The 16,165-nt window shown below is 44.0% G+C and overlaps 1 protein-coding gene and 1 long non-coding RNA gene across 24 annotated transcripts in view; both read right to left on the minus strand.

The window, feature by feature from the left end:
• The window catches only part of Hdac4 (histone deacetylase 4), a 266,924-nt gene that overhangs the window by 72,163 nt on the left and 178,596 nt on the right, over window positions 1–16,165 (minus strand). For 20 of the 23 annotated variants that reach the window (XM_017319488.2, XM_017319486.2, XM_017319487.2 and 17 more), the window contains 2 exons: window positions 11,728–11,878; window positions 1,214–1,334 (listed from right to left, as the gene is read on the minus strand). In XM_017319488.2, coding sequence (XP_017174977.1) covers window positions 1,214–1,334; window positions 11,728–11,878 — 272 coding nt within the window. The remainder of the gene's footprint in view (window positions 1–1,213; window positions 1,335–11,727; window positions 11,879–16,165) is intronic. The other 3 variants (XM_017319498.1, XM_017319501.2, XM_030252552.1) reach the window with 1 other exon arrangement.
• Window positions 2,724–11,721, minus strand: LOC108167659. The gene is made up of 2 exons (XR_001779208.2): window positions 5,776–11,721; window positions 2,724–3,691 (listed from the first exon to the last, which is right to left on the minus strand). It is a non-coding gene; the product is annotated as an uncharacterized LOC108167659 (long non-coding RNA).

The following is a 16,165-nucleotide window of genomic DNA, read 5'->3' on the forward strand; positions in this document are numbered from 1 at the left end:
GCCTGCTTCAGAAGACATGCAGTGTGTACAGCCACAGAGCCTAAGTGACAATGAAGAGTCTCACTGTACAACTGCTCTTCCCCAGGTTGTGTCGTGGGAACTGAGGTCTTCCATGTAAATAAACGGGCCACTTTAGTGGGACCAGAGAGGTTTTAGTAGAAACGGTTGTCCATTTTGAGACTCTAAGAAAAGCTTTTTTTTTCCCTGAGTAAAATTAATGACTTCATTTTGATTTAGGAAAACTACTCCATTGTTTCTTTCCAGCGATGAAACGACTCTAAGAGCAACATAAAATTATTGCAAATTAGCCACGTGTTCTGTGTGAGAACTGCCCAAGTCTCCTCAGTGGGCTCTACAGCACACCACAAACAGCCCATGTTGGGGAATCCACCCAAGCCTTTTTTTTCTCAATGCTGGGCAAGTCAGCTGCTTGCATCTCAGCATAGACATGATCTGCTCTGAGCTGCCCAGATCAGATGCATGCTCTGGCCCAGGCTGATCTCTCATCTTAATTGCCCCCATCTTTCCCAAGGATTCAGTAACTGGATCGTAAAGATGTTGTCAGGTGTAAAAGAGAACTCCAATTCTCCACAAGACAGCATGCATATTAAAAAATGACAGTATAGGCTGAGGGCAAGTTAGACTATAGAAGGATTGCTAAAAGCCTACAGTCAGTAATCCTTAGGAACCTTTAAAAAGGTTTGTGTTCACAAAGGTGTCATTTCCATTATCTTGGCTCTGGCAAAATGAACATGGCACTCTCCATTGACATATACCTCTTGTTGCACATTAAAGCCCATGCTGGCCTCTAGCCTCCTTCTGTCCTTATTCATACTTGTTATGGGTTTCAAAGTCCACACTAGACTCCTGGTCTTCCTCACCTCCCCTACTCCTCCACCCTCTCTTTATAATACAAGGTTTCACCTTCTGCCTTCTCCACTCTTGCTTCTCTTGAACATAGTGCTGTCTATGGATGACTGAGCCAGAGGTCCTCACTGCCAGGAGTGCCACTTGGTGACCTGAAGATGATCCACGCCTCGTCTAGCTGACCATGACATACACTATCCCAGACCTCCTCCCTTCAGATCTGCTTATATAGCTTTAGGGGCTCAGTATCTCTGCCACCCCTATATTGGGTGATCTTTGAAAAACTCAAACCTGTCCACAGAGCTGTGTATGCCAGACACCCAAAGAACAGGCCCAGGTCACTTACCCATACCAGTAGCGGGGATCGCTGGAAATGCAGTGGTTCAGGTTCCGGTGGGCTAGAGCCTTCTTCTTGTTGAGAACAAACTCCTGCAGCTTCATCTTCACCTCTGTGCTCGCCACAGCACCTGGAAGGGAAGCCGAGAGTAAGGAGGAGGAAGCAGTATGGAGCAGGCAGTATGAGGCACAAGGCAGGAAGAGATCTTTCTCTGCAGTGCTCTCCCAAGGCCAGGGAGCTTTAAGGGGAGGTCTTCTATCTAAGCACTGTATGAGTGCACTCTACCAAAACACAGACTTCAGCATGAGAACGGCTTCTGTTAGCTAGCACAACTTATTTCTACTGGGAGGTTTCATATCCTTGTGCTAAAGTTTCAGAGCCAAGTGCTGGAAGCATGGTGGCTTCACTTTTCTAAACAAGCAGCAGACTCTAAATTCCACACAAAAGGAATTCTCTACACAACCACCCTGGGGAATAAGGTTCTACTGGGTAGCAGGGTAGCCAGTGTGTAACACACACTAGTGTAGGGCTTTCCTAGTATCCAGTGCATTTCTGTCCCCTTCTGTCTGGTGCCACATACTCTGGTGGGCAGATATTATCATTCTACTCAGGTGGAAGTTGTGTATCTAAGGGCTTTCTTATGATATGGTGACTGTTGCTGAAAGGTATATTAAACTGTAAGGTCGTAGAAACAGACTACATAAAGATGCCCCTACTCACCCTGCATAATCTGTGATTTTCTGCCAGATACCTCAGTACTGTGCCTATGTATCCTTGTACTGAAGACTATGGTAAGGACTTCCTGCTATAATACAGTATTCAAATACCATCTTGGATGATCCCAAATACTTCATGTAGCACAAAGGACCAACAGAATGATCCTACCACACAAGCAACCTCAAGATATTTTGCTAATATATTTTCCAAAATGTCTCTGCACATTGACAAAGGCTCCTTCCACTAGGCATCAGCAATAGATTCCGCTTTTCAGCACTCAGGGTTAACTTCCTGAATGCAGACACTCCACTGGTACCCTAAGGAGCTGGGGACAGCTGTGGGACCTACTGTACTACCTTGCCTTGGTTCTTCCCAGGAGTTGCTCTGTGTGTGTGTGTGTGTGTGTGTGTGTGAGAGAGAGAGAGAGAGAGAGAGAGAGAGAGAGAGAGAGAGAAAGATGGGGTGGCTATGTTGGGAGTCTATGGACAGTTCCTAGTTGTTTGGCTGCTTGTATAATTTATTGAGAGCTTACACATTTAAACTTTGGAAACAAGGAAACCTATAAGCAGGCATTCTGAGGCCCAGGTTGTGGGTGGAAGGTGTAAAGGTCAGGTGACAGTCTGGAGGTGAGGTACTGCATCCATCCATCATTTTGTCATTTCCAGTCAGAGTCTGGATGTGTGGCACTCACACATTTACTTCCTATGAAGTCTATTTTGGATATTCTTGTCAGAATATGTAGTGTGCATGCCACATCTTCCCTCACCTTTTTGTTAAAGCTCTGCCATTGATTTTTTTTTTCTTTCAAAAATTGGATAATAATTGGGAGTGAGGAACGGAGACTCTTGGTGAGTATTAGCAAACCCATTAGGTTCAGTCCCTAAGATAGACAATCAGACAATCAAGCAGACAATCCTTTCAGCTAGCCTTCTGCTCTGGCCCTGGGTTCCTTAGTACTGTTTTCTCTGCAGGCTCTAAAGCCATCTTGGCACATGGGCCATAAGTGGTTACTACATCTACAGAACGAGCACCCCCTTTTACCTTCAACACATGGCCAAAGCAGAGTTACTGCTAGTTACAGTCCTCTGGTCCTGCACGGCAGCCCAAGTGCCCAGGCTGCCCCACTGATCTGCAGGCATGGAGGGTGGAGGATCTACAGACCCTAGACAGCAAACCACCACCCTCCAGTACTACTCTCCCACCCCCTAGTCCCACAGTCTGCCAATGCATGGACTTGGAGGGATCATGAATTCATGGAACTGTTTGCTCTCCACGTGACACTCCTAAATACTCCTGAAAGCAACAGGCTAACACTGAACAGAAACACAAGCAATGCAAACCAAGAAAAGGGTAAAGCTTGCAAACACACCAGGTGCCTTTACAATCAGTGATAAAGGAAATACCCTGTGGTGTGGTGGGAACAGAAGAGCTATTTGAAAAGTGAAACCCAAGCCTACCAACACAAAGCAACTAGATATCACTGCTAAACATATGGAAAATAAAATTAGCATTTTTACCTTTACAAAGATGAAGCTGTTAGATTCTTTAATGCTCTGCCACTGAGTATCACCCAGCCTGTCATTTTCAAAGTAGCTCAAGGGTTTTTCCCCAAGTGAGGCCACCAGCCACCAGAGCTGTGCTTGTAGCCAGAGGCATGACATGGAGCCGTGCTATCTGACTCTGCCAGGACAGACCTCCTGTTCTCAGACCTCAATGCTCCCAAGTGTGTCCAAATGGGAACATGGTTGATAAAGGTAACGCTGCTGTTACCTGTGAGAGAAAGTGCCATGTAGTCTTAAGAACTCACTGTTGGTGGGGTGAACTTATGACTTGTTATCATTAAGTAAAACTGCAGCATGATTAGGAATTAATGTTTTAAACTGTAAATGCTTATAGATGTATACAAAACTCATTAAATACTAAATAAAGTCAGTTACACAAAACCTTAAGAAATGAACTAATGAACACTTTGCACTGAGTTTGCAAATGTTTGGAAACTGAAGATGCCTCCTGACATTTGCATCTGCTGGCACAAACAAGACTCCCCTTCATGGCTGAGCTGCCCAGCCCCGACATAAGAGCATCTCCCACTGTTGGTCTGCGTAGCTGCCTTCTCCCCACAGGACTCCATTCTTAGGGCTTCGAAGCTTGTGCAAGCTTGCCAAACACTCAACTGAGCAGTTTATTATTAATAATAAAACCTGACCACCCAAATCCACAAAGTGAAAACCACGGCTGCTGCCTGTAATAGGGCTGGAGTGCAGCTGGGAACATTCCAGCACAGGGTCAACATGGGGCGGAGCTTAGCACATAGCACAGAGATCATTTCTGACCCATAAACAGACCTGAGATGTTTTCTGAAGTCATATTCTGCAAGCCTTGAAATAATATTTTTATTGGATCATTTTTGTAAACTCTGAGAAAGTAATTCAGACTGAGCTGCTTTTCAGCAATGAGAAAAATTGTTATTTGTTGGCTGGTTGTGGCACAGACTGACTGGCTGATGTTTAAAATTTGAACTGTAATCTTTTGATAAACAGCCACTATTTCCCCTACTCAACAAACAAACAAAACCAAAGCCAAGTATATAGGCTACACACTGAGGTACATGTGAGCCACGAAACGGGGAAGGGAGTGGCTAGTCCAGGGCTGAGCATTGTAGCAGTGGATTGGGCTCTGTGAATGTGCTCTGTAGGGCAGCGCTACCCTTCATGTACATGGTCAAACTCCTCACATACTCCTGTGAGGACAGGGAGATAGCTTCCTGGAGGAAGGCAGCCCATCATGAATGTAAGGAAAGCCACGAACCACAGCACACTGGTCTAGATCCCAGCACTGGCTGCACTTGGGAGCTGCTAAGGAGATTACTGACCTCAGGTTCCCTGCTGGTCAGTTTGCCAGATCGGCTGGCTGGAGAGTGATACATGTCTGAACAGTCAATTACACAGGCTGAATCTGCACAAATTCTGCCTATATGTTGTTCCCAACAGGTCTGCAACTTTACCTTGGAAAAGCCTTCAATGCCTTTTGGGAATTTGATCCCTAAGGCCACTGCTGAGTGAGGTGTAACAGTGCCTGTGTACATCATTCAGGCTTAGCATATCCTTCCAAATACTGGCAAGGAAACTATCTTGAAATTCTACCAGTTAAGGTGAAAAAAATTAAATATGTTCATATTTCAAGAGTGAAACATCACATTACTGATAATTCTAACTGTTAATTTTGTAAATGAAAGCAATTTCTTAGTATTTGAAAATCATGAGATAGAGAAATAAATTGACAAGAGACTAAATTAGCAATAAACTTAAAATATGTTTTGGAACAATTAATTGTTAAAACATACAAAATTATGGTATTATTAGATGACTTCCCTATTTACATTTAGAAGTAATTTGGCATAATAATCTTTACACTTAAGCTTGAGAACAAATTTACTTGACAGTCATTTAATTTCTTTTAAAACCATAAGGACTTTGTTTTAGAAAAGTCCCATTTGTAAATACTTCTAACGAGGATTCATTAAAGGTGAGATGTCAATTGTGAAAACCTAAAGCTTGTTACAAAGGCAAACCTCTAACCCCAACAAATCCTTTCCATGCGGACAAGATGCAGACCACAAATGGAACAAAGAGGAAAAAAGTCCAGAGAGCTGAGGGCTCCAGACTATAATGACCAGGGAGGGATTCAAGCAGGTTAGCTTGATTAAACCTGCTAGGAGTGGTCAGGAGACCTGCAGGTTTCTGCCTCTACTGGCAGCTCAGGAACACTGGGGGACCTGGAACAAAGGGTTAATTAAGCTGGACAGAAAGGGACAGAGAATGAGCCACCATGGTTGATGGTTTCCTTGTAGGTACCTGATGATCAGAGAACAATTAACACAGAGGACCAGGGCAGCAAACTCTGGAGTGCAGTGAGGAGGAAGCCTCAGGGGCTCCGAGGCAGGCCCATAGAGGGCACCATCCTTATAAGGAGGCCTGGCACTCACCTCTGATCAGCTCAGAACCCTTCACTTAAGACAACTGAAATGTTTTAATGCATCTGGGTGACATCACAAAGCAAACAGGAAACCCTGTCTCTAGGCCAGTGAACCACATCTCAGCCTTCCATTTAGAGACCAGCACCAGGCAGAGGTACCCTGATAATGGGAAGGGGTGACAGAGGGAAGAGAGAAGCAAGCAGCTGGGAGAGACCCAGCCAGAGGGGCCATTCTAAAAGAACTAACTATGGATGGCAGAAATCCCATGGAAACTATAAATATCTGAGTAACAATGTGAAAATGGTTATCTAGCAAATGAAAAATCCAGTAGATGAACTTAACAGTTTACTTCACAGGAAAATATTAAATTAGTATAGTGGACATCTGAAAAGAAGAAATTATCAAAAGGAAGCAAGTGGGGAAAATGTAGGGGTTGTAGAAAATGGCCCTAACATGTGGAACTAAAGTCTCAAGTACACTGCATTAGGAAAAAAGATAAAAGGTGAAAATAATCAATTCTAAAATTTTGTAAAAGTATTAAACCATACAGCCAAGACTAAGACTCCCAAGGAAAACAAAGGAAACTGCAGTTAAACTCATATCTGAAAAATATTTCAAATAACAATGGAAGAAAGCATCTTCAATAAATGGTGCTGGTTTAACTGGCTGTATGTATGTAGAAAAATGAAAATAGACCTATATTTGTCACCTTGCACAAAGCTCAAGTCCAAGTAGATCAAGACCTCAACATAAAACCAGATACAATGAATCTAATAGAAAAGAAAGTGGGAAAGAGCCTTGAACTCATTGGCACAGGGGGAAATTTCCTAAACAGAACTCTAATTGTGCACACTTGAAGATCAGGGATTGATAAATGGAACCTCCTGAAACTGGAAAGCTGTAAGGCAAAGGGTTTAGTAAGACAAGTCAGCAACCTACAGATTGGGAAAAGAAATCTTCACTAACCCCACATCTGATAGAGGACTAATATCCAAAATATAAAAGAACTCAAGAAGCTAACCACCAAAAAACCCAAACTACCCAATCAAAAAATGGGGTATAGAACTAAACCAAAAATTCACAACAGAGGAATCTTGAATGGCTGAAAAGCACCTTAAGAAATGTTCAAGTCCATAGTGATCAGAGAAATGCAAATCAAAATGACCCTGAGATTCCATCTTATACCAATCAGAATGGCTAAGATCAAAACCTCAGGTGACAACACATGTTGGAGAGGATGCAGAGAAAGAGGAACACTCATCCATTGCTGGTGGGACTGCAAACTGGTACAATGACTCTGGAAATCAATCTGAAGGTTCCTCAGAAAATTGAAAATAGATCTATCTGAAGACCCAGCAATACCACTCTTGAGAATATACCCAAAAGATGCCCCACCATGCCACAGGGGCACATGTTCCACTATGTTCACAGCGGCCTTATTTATGATAGTCAGAAGCTGGAAACAACCCAGATGTCCCATGATAGAAGAATGGATACAGAAAATGTGGTTCATTTACACATGGAGTACTACTGAGTTATTAAGAACGAGGACATCCTGAGTTTTGCCGGCAAATGGATGGAACTAGAAAATATCAGAAGAGAGACTCTTAATAGTAGCCAGATAAGAGATTATCTCTCAAAAAGGAACAATAGGAATGATGGTAATTTTTGAAGAAAATAAGATCTTTAGAGCACCAAGAGAAAATAAATATTAACCTAATAAATCTACACTCAGTAAAATTAACCTTCAACAATTAAAAGACAAAAATTCATCATCACTAGATTCCGTGAAAGAAATAGAAGGAAAATCGCAACAGATGAAACCTCAATCTCGTGGATAAGAGTCGCACCTGAAAAGGAGATTGCGAGTCCTAACTGAATCAGAGAATGCTCGCTCTGTGAACCTGAGTAGATGTGATGGAGTCAAGCAGGCCGTGCTAACCACAGCTGTGATCAGGAGAGGAGCAGAACAAGTTACCAAGCTGGCAGGAGAGGAAAAGGCATCATTAAAGTCTAGAGCAAGAAAACGGAAAGACAAGAGGTCGATAATTGGGGTTTGTAAAGAACGGTGACACTCATAAGGACAAACTTATCAATATGAAAAAAATTGATTAAAAGACAAAGTTTGACTATGTGTCAAAACTTACTGAATATAGATAATGTTGTCCTTAGAGAAAAAAATTATAGTTTTACATTCAGATGTCAGAAGAGAAGGCTGGAACCAATGATTAAGAGATGTGTAACTCACAGAATGAGAAGGAGTCAGAAACCCAAAGAAAACAGAAGACAAGGGGAGAATACAGTTAATAGAAATGAACAAAGTAGAAAAACACTGAAGAGACTGTCCATAAAGCTAAAAGCAAGAATTCTAAACAGACTGACAAAACTGGTAAGTCTCTGGAGCAGCAGTTCTTAACCTTTGAGTAGTGACCCATTTGCGGGCTGAACAACCTTTTCACGGGGTCACCTAAGACCATCAGAAGACACGGATATTTATGATTCATAGCAGTAGCAAAAGTACAGCTATGAAGTAGCAACAAGAATAATTTTATTGTTGGGGGTCACAACACCATGAGGAACTGTATTGAAAAGTAGGAGCATTAGGAGAGTTGAGAATCGTGCTCTGGAGAGACTAAAGAAGAAATTTAAAGAAATCAAACACCCATCAACAGAGAAGGTGCTAACATCCAACACTGAGGATGTGAAATGGGAAAGCACCACAGTTCATACAGACCAAAGAGAGCTCAGCCTCAGGCCAACACTGCTGAAACACCAAACTTGGCAAGGCATTACAAGAAGGAAAATGCTGGCCAATATCTGTATTGCTTGTTTTGTTTATCAACTTGACACAGCTAGAATCATTAGAAAGGAAGGAGTCTTCAGGTGAGGAAACGCCTCTATGAGATCCAGCTGTAAGGTGAGAGGCCATTGTGGGTGGTGCCATCTCTGGGTTGGTAGTCTTGGTTCTGTAAGAGAGCAGGCTGAGCAAGTCATGGGAAGCAAGCCAGTAAACAGCGCCTGTCCATGGCCTCTGCATCAGCTTCTGCCTCAAGGATCCTGTCCTGTTTTGAGTTCCTATCCTGACTTCCTTCAATAGCGAACTGCAATATGTAAGTGTAAGCTAAATAAATCCTTTCCTCTCCAACTTGCTTTTTGGTCATGCATGGTGTTCCATTGCAGCAACAGAAACCCTAACTAAGACAAATTCTCACAAATAGAGTTGCAGACATACAAAATACAAGCAACACATAGAAAAAGATAATGCTTTATGATCAAGGTGAGGAGGGCTATTTATAAATGTCAGATAAAATTTCTATCCTAATAGATCTATTTGCCACATTCATTAAATATGTCAGATAAACAATAATCCTATGACCACCTCCCAAAGATGCTGAAATATCTGAGGAAAATCAATATCTATGCATACTCAAACTCACAGCACTAGCAAAGGAGGGTAACTTGATAAACAGGCCAGTGAGTAAGGCCTTCTGGAAAAATGAGCCTGCCTCCAACAGCAGAAGGGAGTCAAGACTGCCATTTTAACTCATCATTCTAGTGGAATCCTAGTTAGGTCAGTCAGGTAAAGATGGGAAAGATATGAGGGCATTCTGGTCGGGAAGGAGGAAACAACCTGCCAGTGTTTATGGAGGATGTGCCTCTATAGGCTGAAAACCTGACCCACCTTGCTGGTAATTAGAACATGAGTTTCACATGGTTGCTGGGCACAGAGTAGAGTCAGCAGGTTGCTAATTGCTTTTTCAAAATTGCAAAACCAAGCTATGCACAATAGTGTTAACCAATCAGATGGCTTGAAATATGCCTGGTAAAATACATGCAAGTCTCCTGAGCAAACAACTCTAACATTTTGGTAAGAAAAAATTAGAAAGGCCCAAAGAATAGTGAGGTGTTAGGAATAATCAAGGCTGTAAAATATCACATCTCACCAACTAGATACACAGAGTCAGTCTAAGTATCAGGTGAACTCAGGACATGTCTGGATCAATTTTAAGACTTTCAATGAAAACACAAAGTCCCAAGAATAGGGAAGACTAGCACTTCTGGGCCCAAGCTCACTTCTAGTTTGTGGTAACTGAAGCAATGACAGCAAAGGCTGACGTCACCAACAGGGAGCATGGAAGCACATGGGTGCAGACACTGGTTCTCAAGAGATCTGAGGGGTCAGATGCACACTCTAAACTATGCAATACATACACCACTTCCAGCAGAATGGACATCCACACAAGTAGGAAACTACTCAAGGGCAAAATGGTTTGGGAGAAATGTGTATTTTTAAAAACACAACCCAAAAGTACACGGAGAAAACTGAGAGACTAACAAACAGCATTATGATCAAAAGGTCAACCCTCGAAGGGAGAAAAGGGCTGATCATGCACACAACTCACAACAAGGACTGTTCCATAACACACAAGGAGCAGCTTTACACCAAGACCAAAGGAGCTCTTACCTGAAGCACAGGCAAAGGCCTGACTGAACACTCTCTGGAAGGGGAGCTCTGCCAGGCTAGTCATAGACTCACATCGCACCTTAATGGCAGTCAGGGAACTAGATGCTAGAGAGATCCCCTTCCACTACAGAGCTGGGACTGAGAGAACTGGCAGCCGCAGCCCTGGGAAGGGTAAGGCCATGGAGGCTCTGAGGCCCTGTCGTCCAACTGCTTGGACTCTTTGCTAGCTGGTCCCTAGGTGCCAGCTTCCCTTTCATTCTTTGTTGTCATAGACCTATCTGTCTGCATCTTTGTATATCACATGCCAAAACGATTTTCAAACAACGTCAAATAACAGACTTTACAAGAATGTTTTAAGCATACGCATCGTGTTCTGTAGTACAGATGGAGATTAAAATTCATACAAAAATTTGCTACAATAATTTGTTAAAATGGCTAGCCATTTTCAGTGTTTGCAGATAAAAGATTTGGGGGGTCTGTCCATGTGATGGTTTGATTGAGAAATGTCCCCCCTAGGCTCCTGTACTCGAATAAGTCCCAGTTGGCGTGATATAAATCAAAGTTAGGAACCTTTAGGAGGCGCAGCCTTGCTAGAGGAAGTATGTCATGGGGTCTCTCTCTCTCTCTCTCTCTCTCTCATATGAAACGTGATCAGCCTGCTTCCTGCTTCTGTTGTCTTCTCTACCATAATAGACCCAGCCCTTGTGGAACTATAAACCAAATGAATTCACTTTTCCTTCAGTTGCTTTTGGTCATAGTATTTCTGTCACAGCAACAGGAAAGTAACTAATACAATGTGCATGGTAGATTTCAGTAATAATGTGCTACCTGTGGCCTCTTTGCTAGGGTTAAATTGGGCTCTTCTTAGGGAGGTCAGCCACTTCAATGAAGGAATGGGCCTCAAAGCAGGACTGGCAACACACAGACTGTGCCCTCAGCTGCATGTCCACCTATTGGCCAATACCTACTTTGAGGGTACTCAGGAAACCTTTCCAAAGGGGTGTGTGTGGGACACAGCAATGTCCTCAGAGTCGGAAGGTGATGTGCTTTACGGCTTTACTCTTCTGTGCATCACTGAAAAGTACTGCCAAACAGTCTAAAGATGGCTGATTCAACGTGGGAGCCCCAGAATGCTCCTGCACTCAGGCTGATACTGAGTCTTTCTTGACACCTGGATGGTCAGAAACAGTGCCACTGGTTGGTCTCCAGGCCCAATTAAAGTGACCTGAAACAATCACCCTGAAGACACTGATGACTCCTGTGTGGGGTGACAAGCCCCTCCAGAGCTGCCTGGGAAGCAGCACAGGCACCAGAGGCAGTGGGGCCAGCCCTGAGTGCTCACTGTGCCTGCCCACCAGCACTCACTCTCTTTGCCCTTCTCCTTGTTCTTGAGCTGCTGCAGCTTCTGCTCACGGTGCTGCTTCTCCAGCTCCTGCTCTTGCCGGTGCCGCTCCAGTTTCCGCTGGTGCTCCAGCAGCTCCTGCTGGTGCTTCATGGCCAGCATCTCCTGCTGCTGCTGCAGGCAGAGGAGGACAGAGGTCAGAGCCTGGAGACCCACGGACACCCAGGAACCAGCCCACCGTTCCCGGGGTGCTACCTGTCTACCTGCCCATTCATCTAAGGTGCTACAGAGGAAGACATGGTGCCAAGGCCTAAAGCTCCTCTGCCCCTTTAAGGACAAGATTCATAAAATAGTCTTGGATCTCTGCAGAGCACTCAGGAAGAGTAGGTGACTTTGCAGGCTGTGAATGCTCTTTGAGTGTGCCCCACAGAACAGAAATGGTGAAGCCAGCTAGTTCAGCTGCTAGGCATTTCCTTAGACATGGAAGACCTCAGGGATTCCTCCACCAGAGTTCACATTAAGAGTGTGCTTGCAACATACAAGGCAGGTCCAGAGTCAAGCCCAAGATTCTCAGAGTGAATAGAGAGACACTATGTGTGCCTCAGATGCACATTCACCTGGAAGAATGCTGCCCACCTCAAAGCAGAATTAGTACCAATGGGCAAAAAGCACAGGGTTGAGTCACAAACAAGCAAATTCAACAGGGCATCGGGTAAGTTCTAGAGCAGAATAAAACCACTGAAACATGACAAAGAGACTGGTGAGGAAACAGAGGGGTCAGGGGAGGAATGTTGGAGACACTCCATGACATGTACCACCCACCCACAGCCATGGAAATACATGTTACAGCACACCTAAAGTCTATGTATCTTTATGTAGACATTATAGCTTATGTTTCAAAATATGGCACATCTAACGGCATGAAAGTATAAAGTCCTTGTAAGAAACAGATACAGAAGATAAAGAAGAAGGACTGCAGGACTTATGATGCATATGAACATTGTCATAAATTCTTAAGAATGTAATGAGCTGCCCATACAGAGGCTGAGGCACAAAGAAAGTAAGGATTCTTAGAGATAGTCAAACGAATGGGAAAAGTGCTTACCCTACTGGTCATATCCCTGTCACTGCACTGTTCTGGTAAACAAGAAGCTTGCCTCCAGCTCGAGCATGTAACCTCGAGGGGCCTCTCACTTCAGCAAGGCCATTGGCTCCTCTTCCTCTGATCCAAGAGCTGTTTCCAACCTTCACTAAACTAGCAGATGGCTATCCTTTGAGCATGGGTACTTTTTGATGTTGCTCCCTCATAGAATGAAGAGTGGCAAGGAGCAGTGATCAAGGAATTGGCAACCAGGTGGCCTGTAGAACTTTCTATGGAAAAAAATATGGCACAGCGTGTCCTCACTCAGAGTGAGTGATCAATGATTAAGTATGGAGACAGTCTAGAACTGAACGTCCAGCTACCCAAGACTGTGTAGGTCACAGCACAGAATACAGCCATGACAGGAAACCAACAGAGGCTTGGGACCTTTGGCATGCTTTTCACTTAGACCTGAATCCTACAGCCTTAGAAGGAACTTGTGATGCTAAATTGCTACCTTGATTACCAACTGACTATAACTGGAAGCTACTGAAACCCCAGGCTGCTGGGCCCCCCTGTGAGGCATTTTCTTTTCTCTTTTTCTTCTTTTTTTTGAGACAGGGTGTATAGGCCTGGCTGGCCTAAAACGCAGAGATCCCTCTTCCTGCTGAGTGCAGGGTTAAAGGTGTGTACCAACATGCCTAGATTTGTGAGGGATTTCTTAATCAGATTATTTGAAGTAGAAAGAGCCACCCTAAATCTGGGCCACACCTTAGGGTGGCAGCACATATAAAGGAGATAGAAGAAGGAAAAGTTTGCTTTTGTTTGCTTGCCTTCACTCTCAATGGCAAATTCATCTGCCTTGTTACTGATACATTCATTCCTTGGCTGGTATTTATAGCTTACTTCTTTGGGATTCCAACACAGATTGAAGATCAGGACTTCTGTGCCAGACTGGGCTTACTGAGACATCTATCCTCAGAGATTGAGCAATTACTGTATTCTTAGCCTCTCCCTCATGAGACTACCAGACCAAAGCCTGTAAGCCAGTCTACTAAACCTCCTTTAGTGTGTGTGTGTGTGTGTGTGTGTGTGTAAAATATTTATCTCCACCATATCAGCTCTGTTCCTTTAGAGATCCCTGACTAAGAAAGAACAGTTTAAAAGAGGAAACTAAAGCAAAGAGGCAGCCTAATAAAGTTTTTACCTTAGGTGGACTGGCTCCTAAGCAGTTTCGATGATGCCCACATGGGAAAACAGCTAATCCTTCAGCATATGCTTGAATATATGAACTAGCTGTGAGGTCCAAGCATGTGCGCATATGAATGTACACAAATGTGGTTTCAGTAAACACGTGTGAAGATGGTTCCACTTCACACATGGAGTGTGTGCACTTCATATGCTGCCTCATGTCATCTCCAGCAAGACTTTATGGAAGACAAATAGATGTACCCAGAGATATGTCCAATCTCTCTGATGCTGGATGAGCACTCAAAAGAGGAGCTTAAGCCAACCTTCATGAACTACATATAGTGCTGCCAGGAGGTTAGTGCAGCCACAGCTAATCCTGACACACACATTGCAAGGTTCATGCTTCTAGAAGTGCCCAAGCTGCACACAGAAGGCCTTCTTGTACTCCCCTCTAACCACAGGCCTTACAGCTCCCTGGTTGGATTTCTTCCCAAGACTGTCTATCACCAGCTTCCACAGTCAACTACAGCACTGGGTAGACTGAGGGGGTGGGACTGTAAACTGCTCTGAGTTTGTTCCAATCAGAATCACAATATGCCACTTACTCAGCATGGGAAATTCAAGTCACATCATATCAAGAATGTGATGGAAAAGTGACAGCAATTGTATAATTGTTTCCACCCCAACAGTCAAACCTGTGTGGCCCAGGCATTGAGCCACTCAGATTACTTTCAATAAAACATAAGCATGAGCAAAATAAACAGGGCCACCAACTTATTCATACCATGGGCATAATAAAAGAGGTGCTGGTCCCTGTCCTGTGGGGCTATCCTGGAAGACCCAGGCAAATTCTCAGGCTACCATACCTACACAGACACCCTGGGGCTGACCTAACCTAGCCCCAGCCCCTAGGACAGAGGTTATAGCTCTGTTCTCACCTATGCTATACCTCCACAACCTGCCGAGTGAGCCTTCCTAGTCTAGCTTCCCTAATGCTATAGAAGTAAGCCAGAAGAGGTTAGAGCCTCAAGACTTCTCAGAGCTGTCCAGTCACAACTGTGGTTGTGTGCAACAAAGATTTACTGGGCAGACTGAGCAGGTGGCACTGTCTGTTTATGTAAACTTTATGTCCCTGTTTATGTAAACTTTCCAGAGCTCTCCTGAGAAAATCAGTTACTAAGAAGATTCATGGGGCAAAGGTCATTTGCAGCCGGGTGTATGGCAGATTAACTGGAGAGGGTACAGGAATTCCCCATAACAGCTTAGAGAAAGAGACTGAGAGAACACTGAAAGACTGCCCAGGCCTGCCCAGACCCTACAATGGCTACCTTCCCCACAGAAAGGCCACTTGCAGAAAGCTTAACACTGTGTCTAGCAACAGTGGGTGCAGGGGGCGGTCAGAGAAGGCCAGCAGAGACTCCTGGCTCTCTGGTTTATATTTCAAACAGCCACTAAAATGGCCTCTAAAGTGGATCTCTGCCCTGAGCTGGCAGCATGCTTCAGCAGAGTATGAGGTGACACAGCAGGAAGGGAAGATGGGCAGGCCAGCTGCCTGGCTTGGTCTATCCTCACAGAAGCACCACACACTTTGCTTGCTGCCTTCCCCATGCTTCCACGGGGCAGCAGTATTGCCCCACAATGAAGACGAAATGACAAGGAGTGTGAAAACACTCTGAAAGTTTGATATGAGGTTGGCATGTGTACTTCCACAGTTTTATCTTGAGTCTGTTTCTGAAAGACATCCCCTAAAGAGGACAGTGTCTCACGGAGGACAGCTGAAAGTCAGAGGAAGTTATCAGCAAGTTACAACCTAGCTGGATGGATGGGACAAGGGACCAAACCCAAGTCTCAAAATTGCATCCTCACTTGGCCACCCTTGTTGATAGCAGTCAATATATAGATAAATCTAACATAAGTCAGGATCTAAGCTCCTCTCAGCCAATGGCACTGAGCCACTGAACCCAGCTCCAGTTCTTATAATAACTTCAGAACAGTAACATTTTTCTATCCTTTATGGGAAAATCAGGTTATAACACTTTGTACTAAGCTTCATTCCAAGAGACTACTCCCAGCCATTCTAGGAAAGCCCCATTGTATAGTCCACATATTCATGGACTCTAGGGCTGCTAGAATAACATCTGTGAATAAGTAGGGTCAGTCAGAGAGTTCTTAAAGGTATGGTGGTGGTG

This window comes from Mus musculus, chromosome 1, assembly GCF_000001635.26.
Source record: "Mus musculus strain C57BL/6J chromosome 1, GRCm38.p6 C57BL/6J".
Classification (NCBI taxonomy): Eukaryota; Metazoa; Chordata; class Mammalia; order Rodentia; family Muridae; genus Mus; species Mus musculus.